Source organism: Spermophilus citellus (genome assembly GCF_964194105.1).
Source record: "Spermophilus citellus genome assembly, chromosome: 15".
NCBI classification, from domain to species: Eukaryota; Metazoa; Chordata; class Mammalia; order Rodentia; family Sciuridae; genus Spermophilus; species Spermophilus citellus.
Genome location: NC_138195.1, coordinates 37,124,423 through 37,145,791, shown reverse-complemented (window position 1 = coordinate 37,145,791; position 21,369 = coordinate 37,124,423). Strand labels below are relative to the sequence as shown.

Genomic DNA, 21,369 nt, shown 5'->3' with positions numbered 1-21,369 from the left:
GAACTTGTGATCCTTCTGTCTCAGTCTCCTGACTATAGGCCTGCACCACCATGCCCGGTTGCTAGTGTTTTGTTAAAAATTTTGTGTCTCTGTTCATCAAGAATATTGTTCTGTAGTTTTTTTTTTCCTTAATGTATTTTCATCTGATTTTGGTAGCAGGGTGGTACTGGCTTCATAGAATTTAAGAGTGTTCTCTCCCTTTCTATTTAATGGAATAATTTGAGGAGTAGTCGTGTTCTTTAAATGTCTGGTAGAACCTAGATGAGAATTCATCTGGTTCAGGGCTTTTCTTTGTTGGAAGGCCTTTTTTTTTTTTTTTTTTTTTATTGCTCAGTCTTATTGCTTGATATTGGGTTGTTTAGGTTTTCTGTATCCTCTTGGTTGAAATTGAGTATGTCACGTGTGTTTAGAAATTTGTCAGTATTTTCTAGGTTTTCTGATTTATTGGAACACAAGTTTCTGAAATAATTCCTGTTGATCCTCTGGATTTCAGAAATGTCTGTTGTGAAATCTCCTTTTTCATCTCTAATATGTTGATTTGGATCTTCTCATTATTTTGGTTAGTTTGGCTAGGGATTTATCAAACTTGTTTATTTGTTCAAAGAACCGACTCGATGTTACTTTGATCCTTTGTAATTGTTTTAATTCTCTATTTCATTAATTTTACCTCTAACCTTAATTAATTCCTGTCTTTAATTTGTTTTGGAATTAGTTTGTTGCTGCTTTTGTAGGGCCTTAAGATGTAGCATTAGACTATTTATTTGGGATCTTTCAGTTTCTTTGTTTTTGTTTTCGTTTTTTTATTGTGAGCACTTAAAGCTATAAACTTTCCTCTAGTACCACCCTCATAGTGTCCCAGAGATTCTGGTATATTGTATTGATGGTATCATTTGATTCTAGGAATTTTTAGAATTTCTTCTCTCATTTTCTGAATAATCCATTCCTCATTTTTAAAAGTATTATTCAATCTCCATCTGTTTATGTAGTTTCTATAAATTTTCTTGCTGTTGATTTCTAATTTCAATCCATTGTAATCTGATAAGATGCATGGGATAATATTGGTTTTGTTTGTTTTGTATTTGCTAAGACTTTCTTGGTGTCTAAAATATGGTCTGTTTTGGAAGAGATTCCATGGACTGCTGAGAAGAAACTATATTGAGTTATTGCTGGGGGAAATAGTCTGTCATACACACACACACACACACACACACACACACACACATATACACACACACGCATACACATATATGAACATTTGATTTATAGTTATCACTTAGGTCAGAAGTGTCTTTATTGATTTTTTATGTCTGGATGACCTACCTGTCTCTTGTTGAGAGGGATATATTGAAATCACTAAGAATGCTTATTAAGCACTCTGCTAGAGTGTCTATATTAAAAAGAAGGCAGTTTGTCAACACAGGAGTATGTATATGCAGCTAATATTGTACCTTTAGATACTCAGCAGTCTTTTCCTTAGTTTTATATTACTACTCCATTTTTGTATTACTGTCAGAGTTAAATAACATTTTAATGAAAAGAACACTAGTCTACTGCTTCTAAAATTTTATGATTAAATAGTTAAAAATTAATATAGACAATAAATGAGACTTTTCCACAGGAGAATCAAATCAGTATAAAATGGTAGAATAAAAGAATGTCTAAGAATTGGATCTAATTCTAGTAGATCATGAAGGATGGAGAGATTTTAGTTAAGTGAGTCGGAAGAAAGCAGCATTCCAAGAAAAACCATTAGAAAAATGAAGGCTTAGGGTGAAAGATGAGCATGGAATATCCAAGAACAGTGGAGATGTTTCCCTGCCCTTTTTATTTTTTATTTTGAGACAGATTTTCACTAAGTTGTTTAGGGCCTCACTAAATTGCTGAGGCTGGTCTCCAACTTGCAATGCTCTTTCCACATCCTCTTGAGTTGCCACCATGTCTGGCAATTTAATTTTGTGCTAGTTTTTATATCATCCTTGAAAAAGTAGTCTTATTGTAGTTAGATGCGACACTCCAGTTGGGAGATCAGTGATATTTTTTAAACCACATATCTTTTGAAAATATTGATAACTGGCTAAGGGTTTGATTAATGTAATGTTCTAATACTATAACAAAACATTGTTCTAAATTGTATTTAGGTATGAAATGCCTTATAATTTTTATGCCTGAATAAGCAAAATATACCTAGCTTTATTTATAATTCACAGTGAAGTTAGACTGATCCAAAAAAAGTGGATGCACAAATTTTTCTAGATTGGGTAGATATTAGGTAGTTAGGTGAGAGCACGGATGGATTCCTGCCTCTGTTTAGAGCATGGAATGGCTTGTTTATAGCAATCTGTCAATTTGGTAGCTTTTAACTTGCTAATTAGACTATCCCTCTACTTCTTCCCTACATACTATTGCTACTAGGTATGTCTACTTAAAAGACTTGTATCAATCCACTTCTCAAAAAACAGCTAATAGGGCTGGGGATGTGGCTCAAGCGGTAGCGCGCTCGCCTGGCATGCGCGCGGCCCGGGTTCGAGCCTCAGCACCACATACCAACAAAGATGTTGTGTCCGCCGAGAACTAAAAAATAAATATTAAAAAAATTCTCTCTCTCTCTCTCACTCTCTCTCCTCTCTCACTCTCTCTTTAAAAAAAAAAAAAACAGCTAATAGTTTCCATTTACTAAAATTTTTTGGATAGGCATTCTAGGATCTTTGTAGTCTAATTCCAAACTTTTCATAGTCTTATCTCTCAATTTCTAGTTATTGATTGATCTGTATCTCCAAAATAGTTCTTTCATTTTCTTGTCTCCAGGGCCTTATATTAAAGTGACTGTCTTCCATTCCCACTTGGCAAAATCCCTTGTGTTCTGAGACACTAATGGCAGCATCAGGGATTCCTTGATAATTCCGTTCAAAAGGTGGTTGTTTCTTCTTTCATGTCCAGAATAAGGACTCAAAAAATTATTACTTGCTTCCTCCTGGTTCTGGTAGCATCTGAATTGTGAATATTATACCATAACTTATTACTTTCTGGGAGCTATTTATAAGTACATTGTTTCAATCAGATTGTGAACTTTGGAAACTGGGACAGTGTGTAGTTCTTCTTATTGGTAAGATAGATTTGAAATCTTCCTCACTTCATAGGCTAACTATGAGGATTAATGCCTGGAGCTTTGTGGGTACTCATAGTTGAGACAGCCCATTTAAGGATGGTTCCTCTTCTTGTTTAGTGGGAGTTCCTTCAGCATTCTCCTATAGTCTTTAAGAACTTCTTGCTTTTTGACACACACAAAAAAGACCAAAGTTGTCTTGTGTTTTCCCTGCTCCAGGACTTGAGTCAGCCATTTCTATGAGTTCTGGTTCCCTTTAATGGTTAATGAATTCTGAAAGCAAAGTCTGGGTACCACTGATTCTAGGACTTTTCAGTGGACATAGCTACAAAAAAAAAAAAAAAAAAAAAAAAAGATTTAAATCACGAGTTTACATTGATATTGATAGGCCTTTGTTTTCTTAAATTAATTTTGTTTTTTATTTCTATTTCTCTTCTCTTATGCTGAAAATCTTTATTGCCAATAACAGTAATATTTTTTTTTATTTTTATACAATGATTATGTAAACTAGTTTGACAACTATAGAACAGTATTCCTGGTGGTAAACCTATCCAGGCAAATTCAGGATTTCTTTACAGTTCTTTTTCAACATACAGAGACGATAATGAAGAATTTCCAACATACAAAAAAGTAGAAAAATTATACTGTGGGGACCTACATGCTTGCCACATGGATTGTATAATTAATATTTTGCCATATTTGCTTTTTTGCCTTATCCTATATCTCTTTCTCTATCCACCCATCACTTCAACTTACTTTTTTTACAATGCAATTAAAAGTTAAATTCTTTAGTTCTTGTGTGTGTGGTATATGTACATGTACATATGTGCATATTTGTGAGTATATACATATACATACATGTGTGTCAACATAGAACAGGCAACTATTCAAAAATTACTTGAAATAATCTTTGTCTCTCTGTATTAATTTCATAAACTGGGTTATTTCTGTTTGTGTTTTACTTCTTTTCTCTTTGAATTAATTGCATTTGGGAGATAAGTCCTGTTTCCATGTATTCCTTCCTAATTCCCAATAGTCCTTGCTTCTATTTCCCTCAAGAGGCCGCCAGTCTTTTGATTATTTTCGACCATGTTTATTTTGCCTATTCTGCAGCATAGTGTAAATGGAATGTTTCAACATAGTACTTGTGAAATTGGTCATGTATGTTATTTTTTCCCCTCTTTATTGATAAGTATTGTTCTACTATGTGTATATTCCATAGTGCCACTCCCTTTTCCCAGTTTTGACTCTTTTCCAATTACTACCTGCTTTAGGGCACTTGCAGTTCTTTTCAAGTAGTTATTTTTAAAATAGTTTTTCTATTATATTGTTTTCTGAAGGAGGATTTCTTCAATCTGAGCTACTTTGCCATTATCAGAAGAGGAATCCATTTAATTATATCTTGATGGAATACATTTTTATTTTTTCTACTTTATGGAATATCTTGAAGTTTTATGACTTAATTTTCTTGACTGTCTTATTGGCTTTTGAAGTTATATTTTATTGGGATACAAAGTTTACTATGTGTTCAAAAGATCTGTCTTCCCTAACCTTACTTGTTTTTGACCGCTTGAAATATCATCTATTAAATGGGTTAAATTTCTTTTTCAAGCCCTGCTGTCTTTGACCTTCTGTCTCCTGCATTTTCTGCTTCATGAAGATGTAATCTAACATTTGGTACATGAGGTACTTGGAATATAGTCATTGGCAGTTGCAGTCTCTAGCATTATAAAGTGTCTTTTGTTGCTGTTATCTCATGTAATGCTTTTGGACCTGTATTTGCCTTGCCTGGTAATAATACCACATCCTCTGCTTCCTTATTGTTTGCATTTGTGTAATATATCTTTGACTATCTCTCTATTTTTAGCCTTTGTAAATCAAATTTGAAGGTGTGTTTCTTATAGAATTTGGTGAGAGCTGATTCTATATGTGCAATAACTTCTTTAACTTATTTATGTATTTTTAGACAGAAAAAGCAGGAAGGGTTTATTTAGTGAAATGAAAGTATAATCCAGGCAGAACATGGGCAGGACCAGTCCAAAAACAGGAGGCAGCCTCTTGGCTTCTGCCTTGTGGGTTTTTTATGGCCTGCTTGGAATTCTCCCATGAGTTATTCATTCAGGGTAGCTACTACAGTTTTCCTCCATAGCATTTGGACTTGATATTTTATAAGCCAAACTGAAAATCCTTTTAATGGGAAATTAAATCCATTTATATTTAATATGTCTGATGTATTTTATTTCAGTTTCCTTCATATTCTTTTATGTTAACTGTATATTTTATTTATTATCTGTCTTTTATCATATGGTCTATTTTCTTTGCTTTTTAAAATTACTTTTAATTCTGGGAGAGTTAACAGTTTGGTAATTGCTATAACTTGATATAAAGATTTTATATAGTGAGATAATACCAGTGCCCTTAGTTTTTGTTCCCCTTACATTATCTTCTATGAATTTATTTTTTTCTGCTTTAAAAATAGTATTATTCGTTTACACTTATTACAAAGTTTAATGTGTGTTCCCTTTACTATTTTCCCTTTTCTCCTTCTACTTTTTCAAGATTGGGTTATTTCTGCTTTGGTACAGTGGATAATATTCATATGCTAATCTTAAATTCATATTTCCACCTTTGTTTTAGTCTTTGATCTGAAACTAAATATGTATAATGTTCACTACTTGTCCTTGTAAATTGTACTTTCTAAAATCATCATCTTTTGAAAGAGAGCTCATCAGCTAGTAAATTTCTCAATATAAGGACTGTTTTCTTTACAGTCTTAACATGTTTAAAGTATTTTTCTTTAATGTTGCTACTTAAAAGGCAGTTTGGCTGGTTATAAATTTTTTAGCCAATTCTTTCTTTCCGTGGATTTCTTGAAAACCTTATCACATGTTGTCTTGCTATTAAAAATATCTCATGTTAAATTTTTTTCTTTTATAAATTACTTTTTTTTCTGTTCATATTTGGGTATCTTATATTTTAATGTTCATTTCAAAAATGATTTTTTTTCCAACTTCTTCCTTATTCTTACTTCTTGTTTTTGTATCTGCCTACTGTTTATCCTTTACTAGTCTAAGGTTTCAGATTTCAGGTCCTTGAAATCATGTGTGCATTCTTGATTCTATATGTGCAACAACTTGTTTAACTGTACTTAATTCATTTGGAATATTGTGTTCTAATAATATTGTGAAGGTAGGTTTGGTGGAGTATTTTTGTCAGCTAAAGATGCTTGATTCTCTACTTGTATTTATAGTGGCTTTTTAAAAAATATTTTTTTTAGTTGCAGATGGACACAATATCTTTATTTTTTACGTGGTGCTGAGGATCAAACCCAGTGCCTCACAGAGGCAAGGCAGGCGTTCTATCACTGAGCCCCAGCTCCAGTCCTATAGTGGCTTTATATAGATATTAGGGTCCTTTTTTGTTCCTAATGAAATAGGTAGGATTTCCACAGTGACTAGGAGTGGGGGTGGGACATTATTAGAAGTGCTTACTTGGTTTCTTAAATAATATTTTCTATTTTTAGAACAGTGAAGAGCTATTTCTTTAATAAAAGATGACTTTGGATATTGATTAGTTGATTTTCTGATTCTTCAATACTCTTTGGTTTCCTTGGATTTTTAACCTGCTTTCAACCCCTTCCTTTCAACTCACCCTAACTAATCCTATGGTTTTCATCAGGTCTTTTACCTAATTCTCTCCTCTTTTAAGAGAGTAGTCACCTCTAACTCTTTCCATAGGTAAGGCCTCCATCAGCTTGCTTTGATGGTTTCAGGTGGTAGTTTCCCCATTATGTATAAATTGATGCTTGATAGTAGTCTCTGTTTTTTAGTTATATTCTCAGTATAAACTATAGGTGATTTTGTTTTCTTTATTTATCTGAAGGCTTTTGTAGAATGAGTAAAGAGAATCAGATTTTGATGGCCACCACTATTTTATAAGAACTGGCAAGTCAAACTCTGATCACTTTGGCAAATGATCTAGTGCCTCTTCTGTGTAAGCCCAAAGATAAACACTTGGGCAAAAAATCCCAGTAATTCTTTTATTTGTGTAATATTTTAAAGAAAGACATATGATACATTTAAAATATGAAGTCGTTGAGTAGCTCTGTGAGCTAGATATTTTCCCCATTTTATAAATAAGGCTAATAAAGTTAAGAGGTTAACAGCAACTTGAACATAACCAGTAATTAATGCCTGAAATCCAAACCTAAGGCTTGAGTCCAGATCCTACTGTTTGTTCCATCAAAATGACCATATCCTTATTTCACTTTATTCAACAGTAGTACTCATTCACTAGTGCCATAGAAAGCACTGAGCTGTAGAACAGATATTTTGTTACACAGCAAAAAACAAAATAGATGGACCGAAAAATCCCCCTATACTCGCAGATCTTACATCTTAGCAATATCATCTATCCATCCATCTCCCCTACCCCATCCAATCCATCTCTTGTTGACTTAAATTCTGAAATGCTTTATTTGGCTTTGTAAAAATAATGCTAATTAGGGGCTGGGGATAGCTCAGCATTAGAGCGCTTGCCTCTCACATGTGAGGCACTGGGTTTGATCCTCAGCACCACATAAAAATAAATAAATAAAGATATTGTGTCTATCTTTAAAAGAATGCTAATTAGAGTCATTTATAGGACTTAATTATGTGTGTCGTTCAACATAATTGTGGTGTTTTGAATAATGCTAAAATAATCTTGCAAGTTTTATGAGATGACTATACTTGTTTTTTTATACTTCAGTTTCCTAGTTTATTGCTTTTGTACTATAAATTAAAAAGTGTAGATTGGAAGTTAAAAATTATGTTAGTAGTTCTATAATGAAACATGCATTTGCAAACATTACTGTTTTAAAACATATCACATTTGGAGTAGAATTTAAGATATTTCTGAAGCTATTAATTTATACCACATGGTTTTAAGAAAGGTTAAAATTCCATGCTAAGCATTTCTGTTTTCTGTTTTCATTTACTTGTATAAAAAGTGAAGGATTTTATAACCTCTTTTCAAATAATAGAATACCATTTAGAATTCTTTAAGTATTAAATTATGAAAATGTAAAATACTTTTATCATTGTGCTATTTCTCATTATAACTTGTTAATTTTAAATTCCCTTATGTAACAATAAGTAGGATAATCTGTGTTTACTCAGTCAATTTTAACACAGATATTTGAGCAACAAAGTGGCAGATTGGCACCCTCTTTTGGTCATTTTATTTACCTACAGGCAGAAATATAAGTAATAAAATACAATTAAAAATTTGTATTTCATATGTTGATCTTATAAGTTAGCATTTACAGGCCTCACCAAAATCATGCCTCAAACTAGGTTCATATGAATAAAGCACACTATTATTTATTTGTGATTTCTTTTAGTAATTTGTGGTTATTTGCTTTTTCCTCAGGCTGGCTCTCTAATCATAGAATTCAGAATTGGCATTAATATTGCAGATTTTCTAACAAGTATTTATTTAACTGTAGCAAACTGATCTGCAGCAGCACATTATTAAACAGATAATGTTTAACAATTTTATTGTGAATTTGGATTAATTAGAAAAACATCACCTTTTAGTGCCCTTAATAACAGTTTGGGGAATTATTTGAATTGAAAATAAAGTTAAGCTTCAGAAAATTGAGGCTGAGTTCTCCTCCTCTCATGTTTTTAAAATCCAGAAAATTATTCTGTAAGATTATATGGTTAATTAGATTTATATTATAGTTTGATTATATTTGTGTATAATATGTTTGCTGTGAATGCTCCTGGAAATGCCTATGCAAATAATTTATAATTGCAGGGAAGAAAGCTGTACTCTGCCAGGTGGTTGGGTAGTTTGGAGAGGGAATTTTTCTTCTTGTAAATATTCAGCAAGTTTTCTTTTTGGTGGTTGTAGTATTTCAGAATTTCACATGCCTGCCAAAGCCTCAAATGTAATCCAATTTAATAATACCTAATGGATCTCAACTCCGGCAAAATATAGACCTACTCCATAAACTTTAGGTACCACCATTTTAGAGCTTCCTTGCATTTTTTCACTGAAATAAATATTTTAAGAATTTTTATTATGTATTGCTCATATAAAAGCTGACTTTTAAAGTTATTGCTTATAAATGCCAGACAACCATATTTGTATAGCATTTTTGTACCAGTTTGAGGACACTGAGATTTGTGTTTTGATTCCTAGTGGTCCTTTTAGTATGTTATTTCTCCAAAATATATAATGAACTCCTCAGATGAACTTTTCACCACATGATGAAGCAATAAGCATGATATTCTTTAACATAACACATTTTAATGTCAAACTCGACTTTTAAATTTGTGATTCAAAGAAACATTATTTTGAAATAGAGTACTGATATTTTTAACTACATAAATTCCCAAAATATCAGGCATGAGCATAAAGTAATTAGATGGGATTCTGAGAATATATGACTTTAAATCTACTATATTATTTTAATCATACATTGGGTATGATTCTATAAATGTCTCATGTAAACTTAACAACTTAAAACATGTCAGTATATTATTTTAGCTCATTTGGACTATATGCCAACTCTGATACTTTTATGTTTAATCCATAAAGGGAGTAAAAAAGTAAAACGATATATTTTATTTACAAATTAGATGCATGATATGAATAGATAGTCCTTTTAATAAGCCTGCTGAGGGCAATGAGTTGGTGTGATCCTCTTCTAAAAATTAAATAACTTTCCACTTCAAATTCTGACCCAATTTTTTCCCAGAAACTCTTAGAATCAAACAGTATTCAAATGGAAAGTTTTCATCATATATTTGAATTACCTAATTAGCTGACAGTTAATTGACAAATCAAGTTGAACAGGGACAAAAATAATACAAAAATACTCTTAGAAGTATTGCCTTAGAAATGGAATACTAACTCAATAAAACTCTCCTACTTAAAAAAAAAGAAATGGAATACTAATCTGTAAATGCAGGTTATTAGGGAAAAGGATATTGGGGAAATATTTAAGGATTGGGAGTTGTTATGATCTAGTAGGAGTTAACTATTATCAATTTTGAAGGATTTTTATGATAGTATATTATTAATTATATTTGCAAATGTCTTATATTCCCAGAATATTCTTTGAAACTTTTTTCTATTGGCATAGTCAGACTTTTCTCTCCACATTTTATTCTCTCTATAGAGTTATCGTCTTCCTTTTTCAATTTATTATTTGCCCTAGTATATATTTGGTTCTTTGACATTTAGTTCTTTGATATTGACTGCATATAAACATAGCAGAGAGTAATTTTTGGATATTTTTCAGATTCTATAAAGATGAGCAAGGTATTCTTTTGAGTACTCACATAATGTGATTGGGAAGTATGTTAACAAATATTGTTTATCTCATTTATAAATGCAACAAAAGAGTTTCATTTTAGAGAGACCAGTATACAATCATCATTTATAAATGAGATAAACAATATTTGTCCAGGTCCCCATTACCTGGAAATGACTATTCCATAAATTACATTTCTAGCTTACTAAGTATAGTGCCTTGAAAAAGTTAACATACTTCCCAATCACATTATGTGAGTACTCAAAAGAATATGAAAAAGAGAATGATTCTATGTATTTCTCTTAATAATTGTTAGTTGTTGACTAAATATCTTGAAGAAGTTTCAGTCAAATAGTTTACATTAACAAAGTGATTATTCATAGGTATGTATTTTAATATTTAGGCATTTTTAAAAGGTTTTTTGAAACAGTTGCTTATTAGAAAAGTTTTTTTTGTTTATTAGAATGTTTCTTTTGACAGTGATATGAATTCTGAAAGTAAAGAAAGAACAGCTTGCAAAGGAAAGGTTGCCATATCAGGTATGCTATATTTATATTGCTGAATACATTGTATTAAATAACTAGAGTTGATGAGTTTTTATTCTCGATTTCCAGTCTCTTCATTTTACTTTCATACATGTATTTGAATATTTGATATAAATCTATTTTAATCATTATGCTCTACATTTGAATAGAACTTTATGGTGTGGGAAAATAAAATGTTTCAGGAGCTGGTCTGGGGATGTAATTGAGAGGTACAGCACTTGCCTGACATGTGCGAGGAAGCCCTGGCTTCCATCCTAACAGTGTGCATGTACACACACACACACACACACACACACGCATAAAAGAAGAAGTAAGAATGAAAGACACCCTCCCCCTCAAAAAAGAAGTCTCATACATTACATATATTGTGCACTTTTTTCCTTGGGGCAGCCTTGTAAAATAGGTAGGATAATTATTCTCATTTTCTATAGATTCAGAGGTTAAGTGACTTGCTGTAAGTGGCAGAGCTGGGCTGCAAACTCAAATTGATTGATACCATTCCTTTTCTGTTTTAATGATTGTCTAGACCAAGAGTTTCATGGGGTTGGAACTGTTTATTTTGTTTATCATTTTATACTTATAAGCTAGCTGGTATAGTACTTGGTGCATAGAAATTGCTCAGTGAAATTCATTGAATGGATGACTCTTGTTGCCTGTAGGATGAAGACCAAACTTTTCCCTGTTTTCCTTTCTGACTCACTTCTTTTTCTTAGCCACATCTTCCATTACTCCTATACAGAAGCCATTTGCTTTAAGCAGACAGTTCTCCTGTTTTTGACACACACTATGTGGCAGACATCTAATTGACTTGTGAAAGAATTAAATTTTCTTCAACATATTTGTTCAACTACAAACCCTCCCCTGTTAGAAATGTTTCCTTTGAGTTATTAATGCAGTTAGGAGACCTTTTACCACTAGATGGCACTTATGCTGTGTAGTCTCAGTTTCTCCAAGTGTTAAGGAAACTATAAGACAATGGAGATGCCTCAGATTAAGTGAATACATGACTGACTCATGTGTACACTGTTAAGAAAATGCACTTTTACAAATATTATCTCATCAGTACATTTTGGAAACAATAGGACCTCTATCAGTCCTTAAGAAATAACTGGTTTATTTCCTTGGCCAGAAGCATTGTATTAGGGAGTCTGCTGCTACGTTTCAGCCCCAGCCACTTAAAGAACTGTTTTCCATTTCCAGCTTCACCACTCACTTTATGGCTAAACAGACATTATCATCCAGGAAAAAAAAAGACCTGCACTTTATTTAGGACATTTTTGGCTAAAATCAGAAATTTCCAGCAGCTAAGCAAAAAAAATTTCAGAAAAAGAATTAAACTATATTGAGAAATCTGTTGCTTGTTTTATAGTTATTTATATTCATGTTGTCATCTTTCAGATTGTAAGACTGACATGAAACATGTTTTATATCTCCTTGTATCCTTTAGCTGCCAAACATTACAATTATATAATAGTTCTCTAAGTTTAAACATTTTAATCTTAATAAATATGATAGATGTTTGAAGGGGATTTTCTATAAATACTTAAAGCATAATCCTTGTTTCGCTTCTAATATGGCACTATTCACTATACAAATGAGATATATTAAATTGCTATTGAACATTCAAATTCCATGATAGATTCAACATTTCTTGTCATTTCATAGATTGCTGCAATTCATGATATTAGAATTAACTATATATTTAGAAGGGAGACTAAATTAAAGCATTTAAAATAAAAGAACAAAACCTTCATGACTACAGACATTCACATATCTGAACTTATTTATGCATGTGTTCCTTCTTTCAAAAGATAATTTTAAATTAAATTAAAGAACCAAAACTCTCAAGAGATGGAATACATAGGTAATTTTATCTTAACCTAGACTAAATTATGTCTTGTATGTATATTTATAAAAACAATGAACTAAAAAATAAATTTACCTTTGTAATTCCATTTTCTCTTGCCATGGGCATGAAAATGTGACTTTTATTTTGGCCAAAATAAATTTGCTGCAAAGTTTCATAATGTTTCTGAGATTACTTTCATAGTCAGGAGACAACTGGATTTTCCATTTTCAGCTTCACCACGCACTGGCCAGATCTCTATAAATGTAAAAAGAATAATAAGCTTATCCTGATTCTTTCTGCCAAGCACCAAATAATAACACTGTGGTAATTGTCTCACCTTTTTTACTAACTACTCGTTCAATGACTAAACCAAATCAATTTCCTAGTACCTCAATTTTCCCTTTAGAAAATATCTTTAATAGACTTCAAGGATCTGATACTTTTAAGTTAACTATCCTAATTTGACTCTCTTGGTTTATTACTAAATTTCTATGAAGACTTAAGAAAAACAAAGGTAAGAATATTCTAAATTAAAATGGAGTCAACCATTGCAAGAATCTGGAAGGAACTTCCTTCTTTGGAGCTGAATTAGGAAACATAGTTAATGTGTTATACATTCTTTGTTGTCTCAACAGTACATGACCACCTAGGAAATCGATAAGAAATGTCTACCTTACAGAGCTTACATTGATGGGCCTGGGAAAGGGTGAGATTGACCCACAGGCTATGGGTATACAGCAAAGGAAGTCAGGGTCCATGTTCTTTCCATGATAGTGTGAATAGTTAATCCTACCCAAACAGAGTAAGAACAGCTGCGAACAAGAACAGTTATGAAATGAAATGAGTCAGCAACTGTGGTCAAGCAAGAGTGGGTTCTTTGACAGGACATTAGCTAAATAATAATTATAAAATAATAAAATCATTCCCATTAAAATCAAGAAAAAAATAACAATGTCTATTATGTCAATATAATTTAACACCATTTTGGTAATTCTGGCTAAAATAATAAAAGATGAAACTATTGAAAATGAATAGACAAACTGAATATTTGAAGATAATGGATTGCAGACCTAAAAAACCTAAGGGAATTTACTGAAATGCTATTTGAATTAATAATGCAGTAAAAAGTGGCTGGATTTAAGATAAATATAAAAAATGGCAATTTCAAAACTAGAATTAGCTGACTAAAAAATATAATGGCAAAAAAGATCTACTTTACAATGAAAATAACAAAAAACAAAACCATTAAATACATAATGATAACCTTTGTTAAAATGTAACAGTAAATATACTACTGTATGTAAAGACAAACTGTTATTAAGTTATTAGTTTCCAAGTTAATATGGATAATAGAATATAGTACTAATGAAACACTTGGGAAGAAAATTCATATAATGAAATTAGCATAAAATGCTTCCAAAAAACCTATTTCTGAAGTAGAATATAAAGGAACAATAGTTATAATATTATGGTATTGATTTTAGGATATTTAGTAATTGATAAATGATTTAATTGAATCCATAAAGTGGATAGCCTGGCAACATTTGTTCAGAATGGCATATCTAATAAATATAACATCATAAATCAGTGAGGAAGAAAAGGGTATATATGTAGAGCCAGAACAATTATTCTTATAAGAATGTTTATATTTTCACCTCACATGCTTCAGAATTTCAGACATATAAAATAGCTTTTAAGAGTACAAACTAGGCTGGGCATATAATAGCACACACTTCTAATTTCAGAGACTGTGGAGCCTGAAGCAGTAGGATTGCAAGTTCAGGGCCAGCCTAGGCAAGATCCCATCTCAAAATAAATAGGGTTAGGAATATAGCTCAGTGGTAGGGCACCCTTGAATTCAATTTCTACTACCACAAAAATAAATAAATAAGCGTGTAAATAACTAGTCCATGTACAAATCATAAAAAGTAACTAGAAAATTTGCTGTTATATAATACATTTCATTTTGGTTTCAGTGGTCAGAATCTGTCATAGAATTCAGAAGTTCAGGTCACTGTAATAAATAAAACTTACTGAATTATTACTTGTCATTTTCCACCTTATTTGTAGATGTTCGAATACCACTAATGTGGAAAGACTCTGATCACTTCAGCAGCAAAGAACGTATGTAAGATTTTAATTTGTAATTGAGAAGTTACCTTTAGTGAATAAATAAATTGACGTCATTTGACAGAATAACCAGAATCTTGTTGAACTGTTTTCTGATTTTTAATATAAATATGTTGTTCCTTTTGACTAATTAAGATATTATGCACAGCAAATGTAATTTTTAGTTGTTTATCAGAACCTGTGCAAGGATAGTAACTCATGGGTTCAGGGTGGTGAGACAGGAAGGAAAATGTGGAAGTAAAAAAAAAATGTTCACAGAATAAAGGTAAAGGCAACATTTCTTTGACTAGAATCTAGGGGATCTTTTCTGCTTTATTTTGTTACTTCAGATTATTTAACAGGATGTAATAAAGGAAGATTTTTAGCTTGATCTGATGTTTTTTCTTCTTCAGCATTTTATGACTTTATATGGTCTTCACAAATCTTCGTATTGCTTAGGTCATGGAAATTAACCTCAAATGATTTCTCGTTAGAGGCAAAGAGAAAAGATGTGATAATCCTTTATCTTTTTGTCTATTGTGATGGCTTTGTTCCTCATACTTGAAAAACTGAATCATATTGAGCATAATTAGTTTTATATGAAGAATTTAAAATCAGTTTAGTGTTTGTTATTCAATTAGGAAATATAATTTATTTTTCAAAGGAATGCATGTGGGAATTAAGTAAATCTGATTTCTATAGAGAATAAGTTTTTATAAAGAGCTGGTTTCTCAATAATGAGGATTTAGCCCTTTAATCACCTAATACTTTTATAACATCACCAAATTAAAAGGCCCAGCAGCTATGTTTTTTGTGTTCCCATGTCTACTTTTAATTTATTTATTTATTTTTTGTGGTTTCCTCCCTTGCTTTTAGTTTGGTGGAAAATGTTTTGCTGTTGTTAATGTGTCTACTCTTAACCTCTTCTAATAAAAAACATTTTTTTCTTAAATAAACTTGGGGACCAAAATGACAGAAGTGATAGCGTGTACATAACAATAAATTCGTTATTACTTAAGAGTTAAGAGTTTTCTGGTAATAAAGTTCATGATTTTGGTTGTTTCTTTAGCCTGCTGATAGTCCTTTAGAGTTCTTTATGTTTAACTTAATTTTTTAATACTCTTTGGTTTAAAGATGTTTGTTAGTTGAGTAAGGTATTACTGTATACTGACAGAATAGCTATTAAAACAGGTTAAAGGTTACAATATACAATGTATGAAAAATAGAATCTATTAACAAATATTTAAGCTGATACTTTTCATTTTCAAGATTATTTTAAGACAATGTTAATATTTCTTGTATGTATTGCTGCTTAAAATGTTGTCTTCTATAGGATCACAGCGCTATGCCATTTTTTGTTTATTCAAAATGGGAGCTGAAGTTTTTGATACTGACATGGTGATTGTGGATAAAACAATCACAGATATATGTTTTGAAAATGTAACAATATTGTAAGTATCTTTAATCTTTAAAGAATGAAAGTATCTATGAAGATTTTTTCTTTCTGGGTTTGTTTGTTTTCTTAAAGAATTTTAGTTTGGGAGCCTTTGGATGAAGGTCTATTTATTGGGTCATTGTAGTCTTACGTTATTCAAAATGAGGCCATTTTTCATATGCAAATTTATGATGTAAAATAAAATGGAAATCTTATAATGAATATTAGCAGTGAATATTTGACTCATTGGATATGATAAATTTTAAAACATTTTATAGTAAATATATTTCCATTATTGACTAAACTGACTGGAATGGAATTTCACTTAGTATTGTTTGATATAGAGTGAATTTGAACATAAAACAGACTCTTCTATCTCAATAAGAAATTTAATTACAGAAATACAGAAAACAGTAAAATAGATTCATTTATAAGATATTCCTGAAATATGAATCATAAGAAAAACCACTTTGGTAAATTTGGGGGTGTTCTTTTTCTTATGGTGCGCTTCTTTCATATACTCCCAAACAATAAAAAAAAAAAGGGTGATCCTCAGGGCTGTTTTTATTGCCCCTGCTCTTTTACAGGCTCTTTTTATTGTGGTCATAATACAGAACCAGAAAGAACACCACAGGTAGCCATAGAAATAATTTTTAACCAACATAAGTTTTTCCTGCCGTCTTTCAAATTGGCCTAAATTAGTATGGGATTTGTGTTTCTTTCAGGCTTTCAAAGATTCTATCTTCATATATTAATGTTAATATCTACTGAACTATTAAGATAAAATCAATATACATGGTTTCTGCCATTTTCAGCTGTGGAGCTTCAGCTGAGAATTCAGAGGACTAGTTTTGCCACTCAGATCTAACATTAGAAAGACTACGGCAAACCATATTTTGTGGCTTCTGGTCCAGTGTCCCATAGTAATTGTATAGTGCAGAAAAATAAAATGTATTGTTCTGAGTTATTAGTAGTAATGCAGGTCTTTTTATAAGCTGTATTAAACCAAAGGAATTTATTTAGGGTCCCTCTCCTCTCAAACAACCCCTAATACTTAGATAATTGAGGCTAAATGTTTTCCCTAGTTATCTAAATATATTTATTTCCATTATCAACTATTGTTAAGAAATTTTTTTTTCTGACAAAATTATCCTGTTAATGGGACTCTTTTCTTCACATCACTTTGCTATTGTTTATTTTTACCACAAAGCCAAAAATCAGACTGTTTTTCAAGGGTTCAAGAACAATACGAATTACTTGGGAAGAAAACACATGATTTATAATTTTTTAAAAATTCTGTAAATATTTAAAATTGTTCTAAAAATAACTGGTGACAAATGTTCTAAATGTTTAAAAATGTGCTTTTTGTTATGATGATTGTTTTTAATAAGTATTCAATATTTATGAAGTTCTGGTTTTCCTCTAAATATTGACATTTGTTAGTCATTACCAGGAATACTGTATGTTTAGAAGCTGCCAAATAATAAACTATAAAAATATCTGGAAGTTGTTTCTTGGATTTATCCAAACTATAGATTGGCCATTTAAAAAGTTCATGTTGCATTTCTAAAATCTTTGAGACCGATAGACCTTCTGTCTGCAGGCAACATCTGTTGCTGACAGACCTCTTTTGCAGTATTAAGTTATTTTATTGTTAGTAACACCACCACAATATTTTATGCTAAAGGTAGTTCATTGTGTCTGAAAATAGGCAAAGCCAATCTTAGTATTTGCTCAAATTGCAGAATTTCTTCATATGAGTTTAATAAATGTGTATTGAGTACCTTCTAGTTCCAGGCACAAGGCTGGGTTAAGAATACAAAGATCACCAAGACAGCACATCCCAAGGAATTCATGCCTGAACGTGTTATCATTTCTGTTAGCTTTGTGACATTTTTCTCTCCTATATAACCAAAAAGTGAAATGTTGTTTATAGTTATTAGGTTACAGAAATGGGGATGGGATACCCAATGGTAAGGGGACTAAGTGACTATGAAGAAGAAATGAAAACTAAATGTTCAAATTCAATTTTAGAATATCGCCATCACCCCAAACATTACCTTAAACCTGTGTGTAGTCAATCCCCACTACCCTCTATTCCCAAGGCAACCACTGATCTTTCTGTGTTTATAATTTTGCCTTCTGGACATTTTATATAAATGGAGTCATAATTTTTAAAAAAAAAAGAAACTAAAGGTTCAGCAGATTTTGTTTTGGGGGAAGAATCATATCAAGAAGTTATACATGTAATTTAAATACCTTAAAAACAGTGGTATTAAAGGCCTGAAAAGGACAAATAGCATTGGAACAGAATGACCATAGCATTTTATTCTTTTAAAGTAATATGCCTTTATACATTTGTTTTACTGAGTTAAGTTTGTCTTACTTTAGAAGCTGATAGCTCTGAAAGTTGTAGTGACATGCTTAGACTATTTAGATACTAAATAAACAGGAAGATTCTGTCTCATTACATTGTAAATGCTGATTTTGAATGTTATGGAAACATCAAAGGACGTTGTAATTTTATTTTCTACTGAATTAAATTTCTAACATGAATGCCTTTATTTATAGTAATGAAGCAGGACCAGACTTTCAGATAAAGGTGGAAATGTATAGTTGCTGTACAGAAGAATCTTCCATAACCAATACACCAAAAAAGCTAGCTAAGAAACTTAAGACATCTATAAGTAAAGCTACAGGAAAGAAAATAAATTCAGTGCTTCAGGAAGAGAATCATGAAACATGTTTGTTCTTCAATTCTACTACTGTGTAAGTTTTCTAATACAGTTTTTATGGTAACATAATATACGTTTGTGATATTTCAAAGTATAATATATGGAGTATGTGTTTAGGTTTTGAATGGAAAAGCATCCTGAAGCAGAAACAAAACTTAGTTGTCTGACATTTACCCAGCTGAGTTAAGTGTAGTATTTTCCTTTGAAGGTAGGAAGTCATTGACACAGTATTTTAGTAGTTTGGAATTCCAATATCTACCAGAAAGATGAAATGTTTTTCTTGAGAAGGGATTGTGTGTCTGTCCATTTTTTGCTACATTTAAGTCTACTAATTGGATTTCTGTATGTATAGTATGATTTATTCTCATAGACCTTAAATTTTTTTAATCACATTTTAATAAACTTACATTATCACTATTACATCAAATGAAATAAAAAATATCTTTAATATAACTAATATCTAGCCTATATTCAAATTGTACCATTCTTAAAATGCCCTCTTGTGATTTGTTTGTTCAAATCAGAATCCAAACAGATTGCTGGGTGAGGTGGTGCATGCTTGTAATTCCAGTGGCTTGGGAGGCCTAAGAAGGAGGATTGCAGGTTCAAAGCTAGCCTCAGCTGCTTAGGGAGGCAGTCAGCAACTTAATGTGACCCTATCTCAAAATGAAAAACACTGGGGATGTGGCTCAGTAGTTAAGTGCCCCTTGTACCAAAAAATAAATAAATAAATAAATAAATAAAAATAAAAAAGCATCCAAACAGGTCTATATTATTACATTAAAAATATAAATATTGCAATTCTCTCTTTTTTGCTAGTCATTATTTTTTGAAGAAACCAGGTCTTGTAGGATTTTCTGTAGTTTGAATCTATCTGATTGTACCTTTATGATCTTTTTAAAACATTTTTTTTCTGGCCCCTGTATTTCCTATAACCTGGTAGTTAGATCTGCAGCACTGATTAGATTCAAATTCTTTCAGGGTAATGATACTTCAAATCATTAGGTATATTTCCTACTGTCTCCCAATCCTTGTTCCACTTGCCACCCTGATCCATACATTATAAAGTTCCCTATCAGTCTTTTTTCTAATGCTTTTTACAGCTATTACTGATAACTCATTACTTCATTAGGGATTATAATTAGGTGACTTCCTAAATTTGTCCTGTACTTTTTTCCTAAACTGGCATTCTTGACTGTTCCCTTATAAATTCTCTGTATACAACTACAATAAAACTTTTAGAGGGAAAACTACTTGATTCTTAACATGTACTAAGTTTTAAAATAAGTTGATACCCTAGGAACCATGGAAGTAAATGCTGTTGTTTTATTTGAACTCTGACTTTCTATTGTTTTGTGTTTCATTCTGTTATAGTTCTTCTTCTTCTTCTCTTTGATGCCCAAATTGTTGCATCTTTGATCAGTGGGAAACCTTCAAGATGATTCCTGCATCCTTCTGATACTACCTAATCATTGATAGCTTCTTCTCTTCCTGCCATCATAGAAATGTTCACTGTTTGTCTTGTGTTTCTCTACACAGACATGGAATCACCATTTCTCCATGGAGCATTGATTTCTTTCAGATACCTTCTTCAAACATTGTGTTTGGGTTTTTTTCCTCAAATAGTTTTATATTTATGTTTTATTGGGAAACCATTGATTAGGCATTTCTAGAATTTCTTTACATGTCTAATATAATCGACTCTTCAGCATGTCCACAGTTTTACTGTGATAACAAAAAATGAAGTATTTTAGGTATAGATCCTGGAAGCATCAGTCATCCAAATGTAATTAAATAACTCATGTCAGATATATTACATGTGAAATGTGTGTTGGCACTCTAGCATAATGACTTTCCATCAATTTTGATTGAGGCTTATGCTAACATATATTTTATATCTTAACTGAATGCAATTATGTAAACAGATAGATTTCATAAGGCAATACTTGACCTTTATTATTTATAATATAATTATTAGGTATCTGTTCTATTTTAGTTGTTTTTGGGTTTTTTTTTTTTTTAGCTTTTTTAAGGTATCTGTGGATCATTAAGTTGATTTTATTATTCATGAATAGGGCTCATTCAACAGTCATAAAAACAATCAAAGAAAATGTGAGTCTTTCCAATAAAAATGTCATTTCAAAGGGGTCAGAGGACCTTTAATTTTCATCCTTGAGATCTAAGACTATCTCAAAAACTATTCTACATTAAGATTGTGTCAAGGATTTGCTGCAAAGTACTTTAACTCAACCAAAAGGTAATGGAACTATTTTTTTTTTTTATGATT

The 21,369-nt window shown here is 31.4% G+C and overlaps 1 protein-coding gene across 1 annotated transcript in view; it reads left to right on the top strand.

Moving 5' to 3' along the window:
* Nucleotides 1-21,369, top strand: part of RTKN2 (rhotekin 2) — a gene marked incomplete at its 5' end in the record, with an annotated part of 78,674 nt that overhangs the window by 26,162 nt on the left and 31,143 nt on the right. The window contains 4 exons of the mRNA XM_081268379.1: nucleotides 10,890-10,948; nucleotides 14,874-14,927; nucleotides 16,246-16,363; nucleotides 18,919-19,116. Coding sequence (XP_081124505.1) covers nucleotides 10,890-10,948; nucleotides 14,874-14,927; nucleotides 16,246-16,363; nucleotides 18,919-19,116 — 429 coding nt within the window. The remainder of the gene's footprint in view (nucleotides 1-10,889; nucleotides 10,949-14,873; nucleotides 14,928-16,245; nucleotides 16,364-18,918; nucleotides 19,117-21,369) is intronic.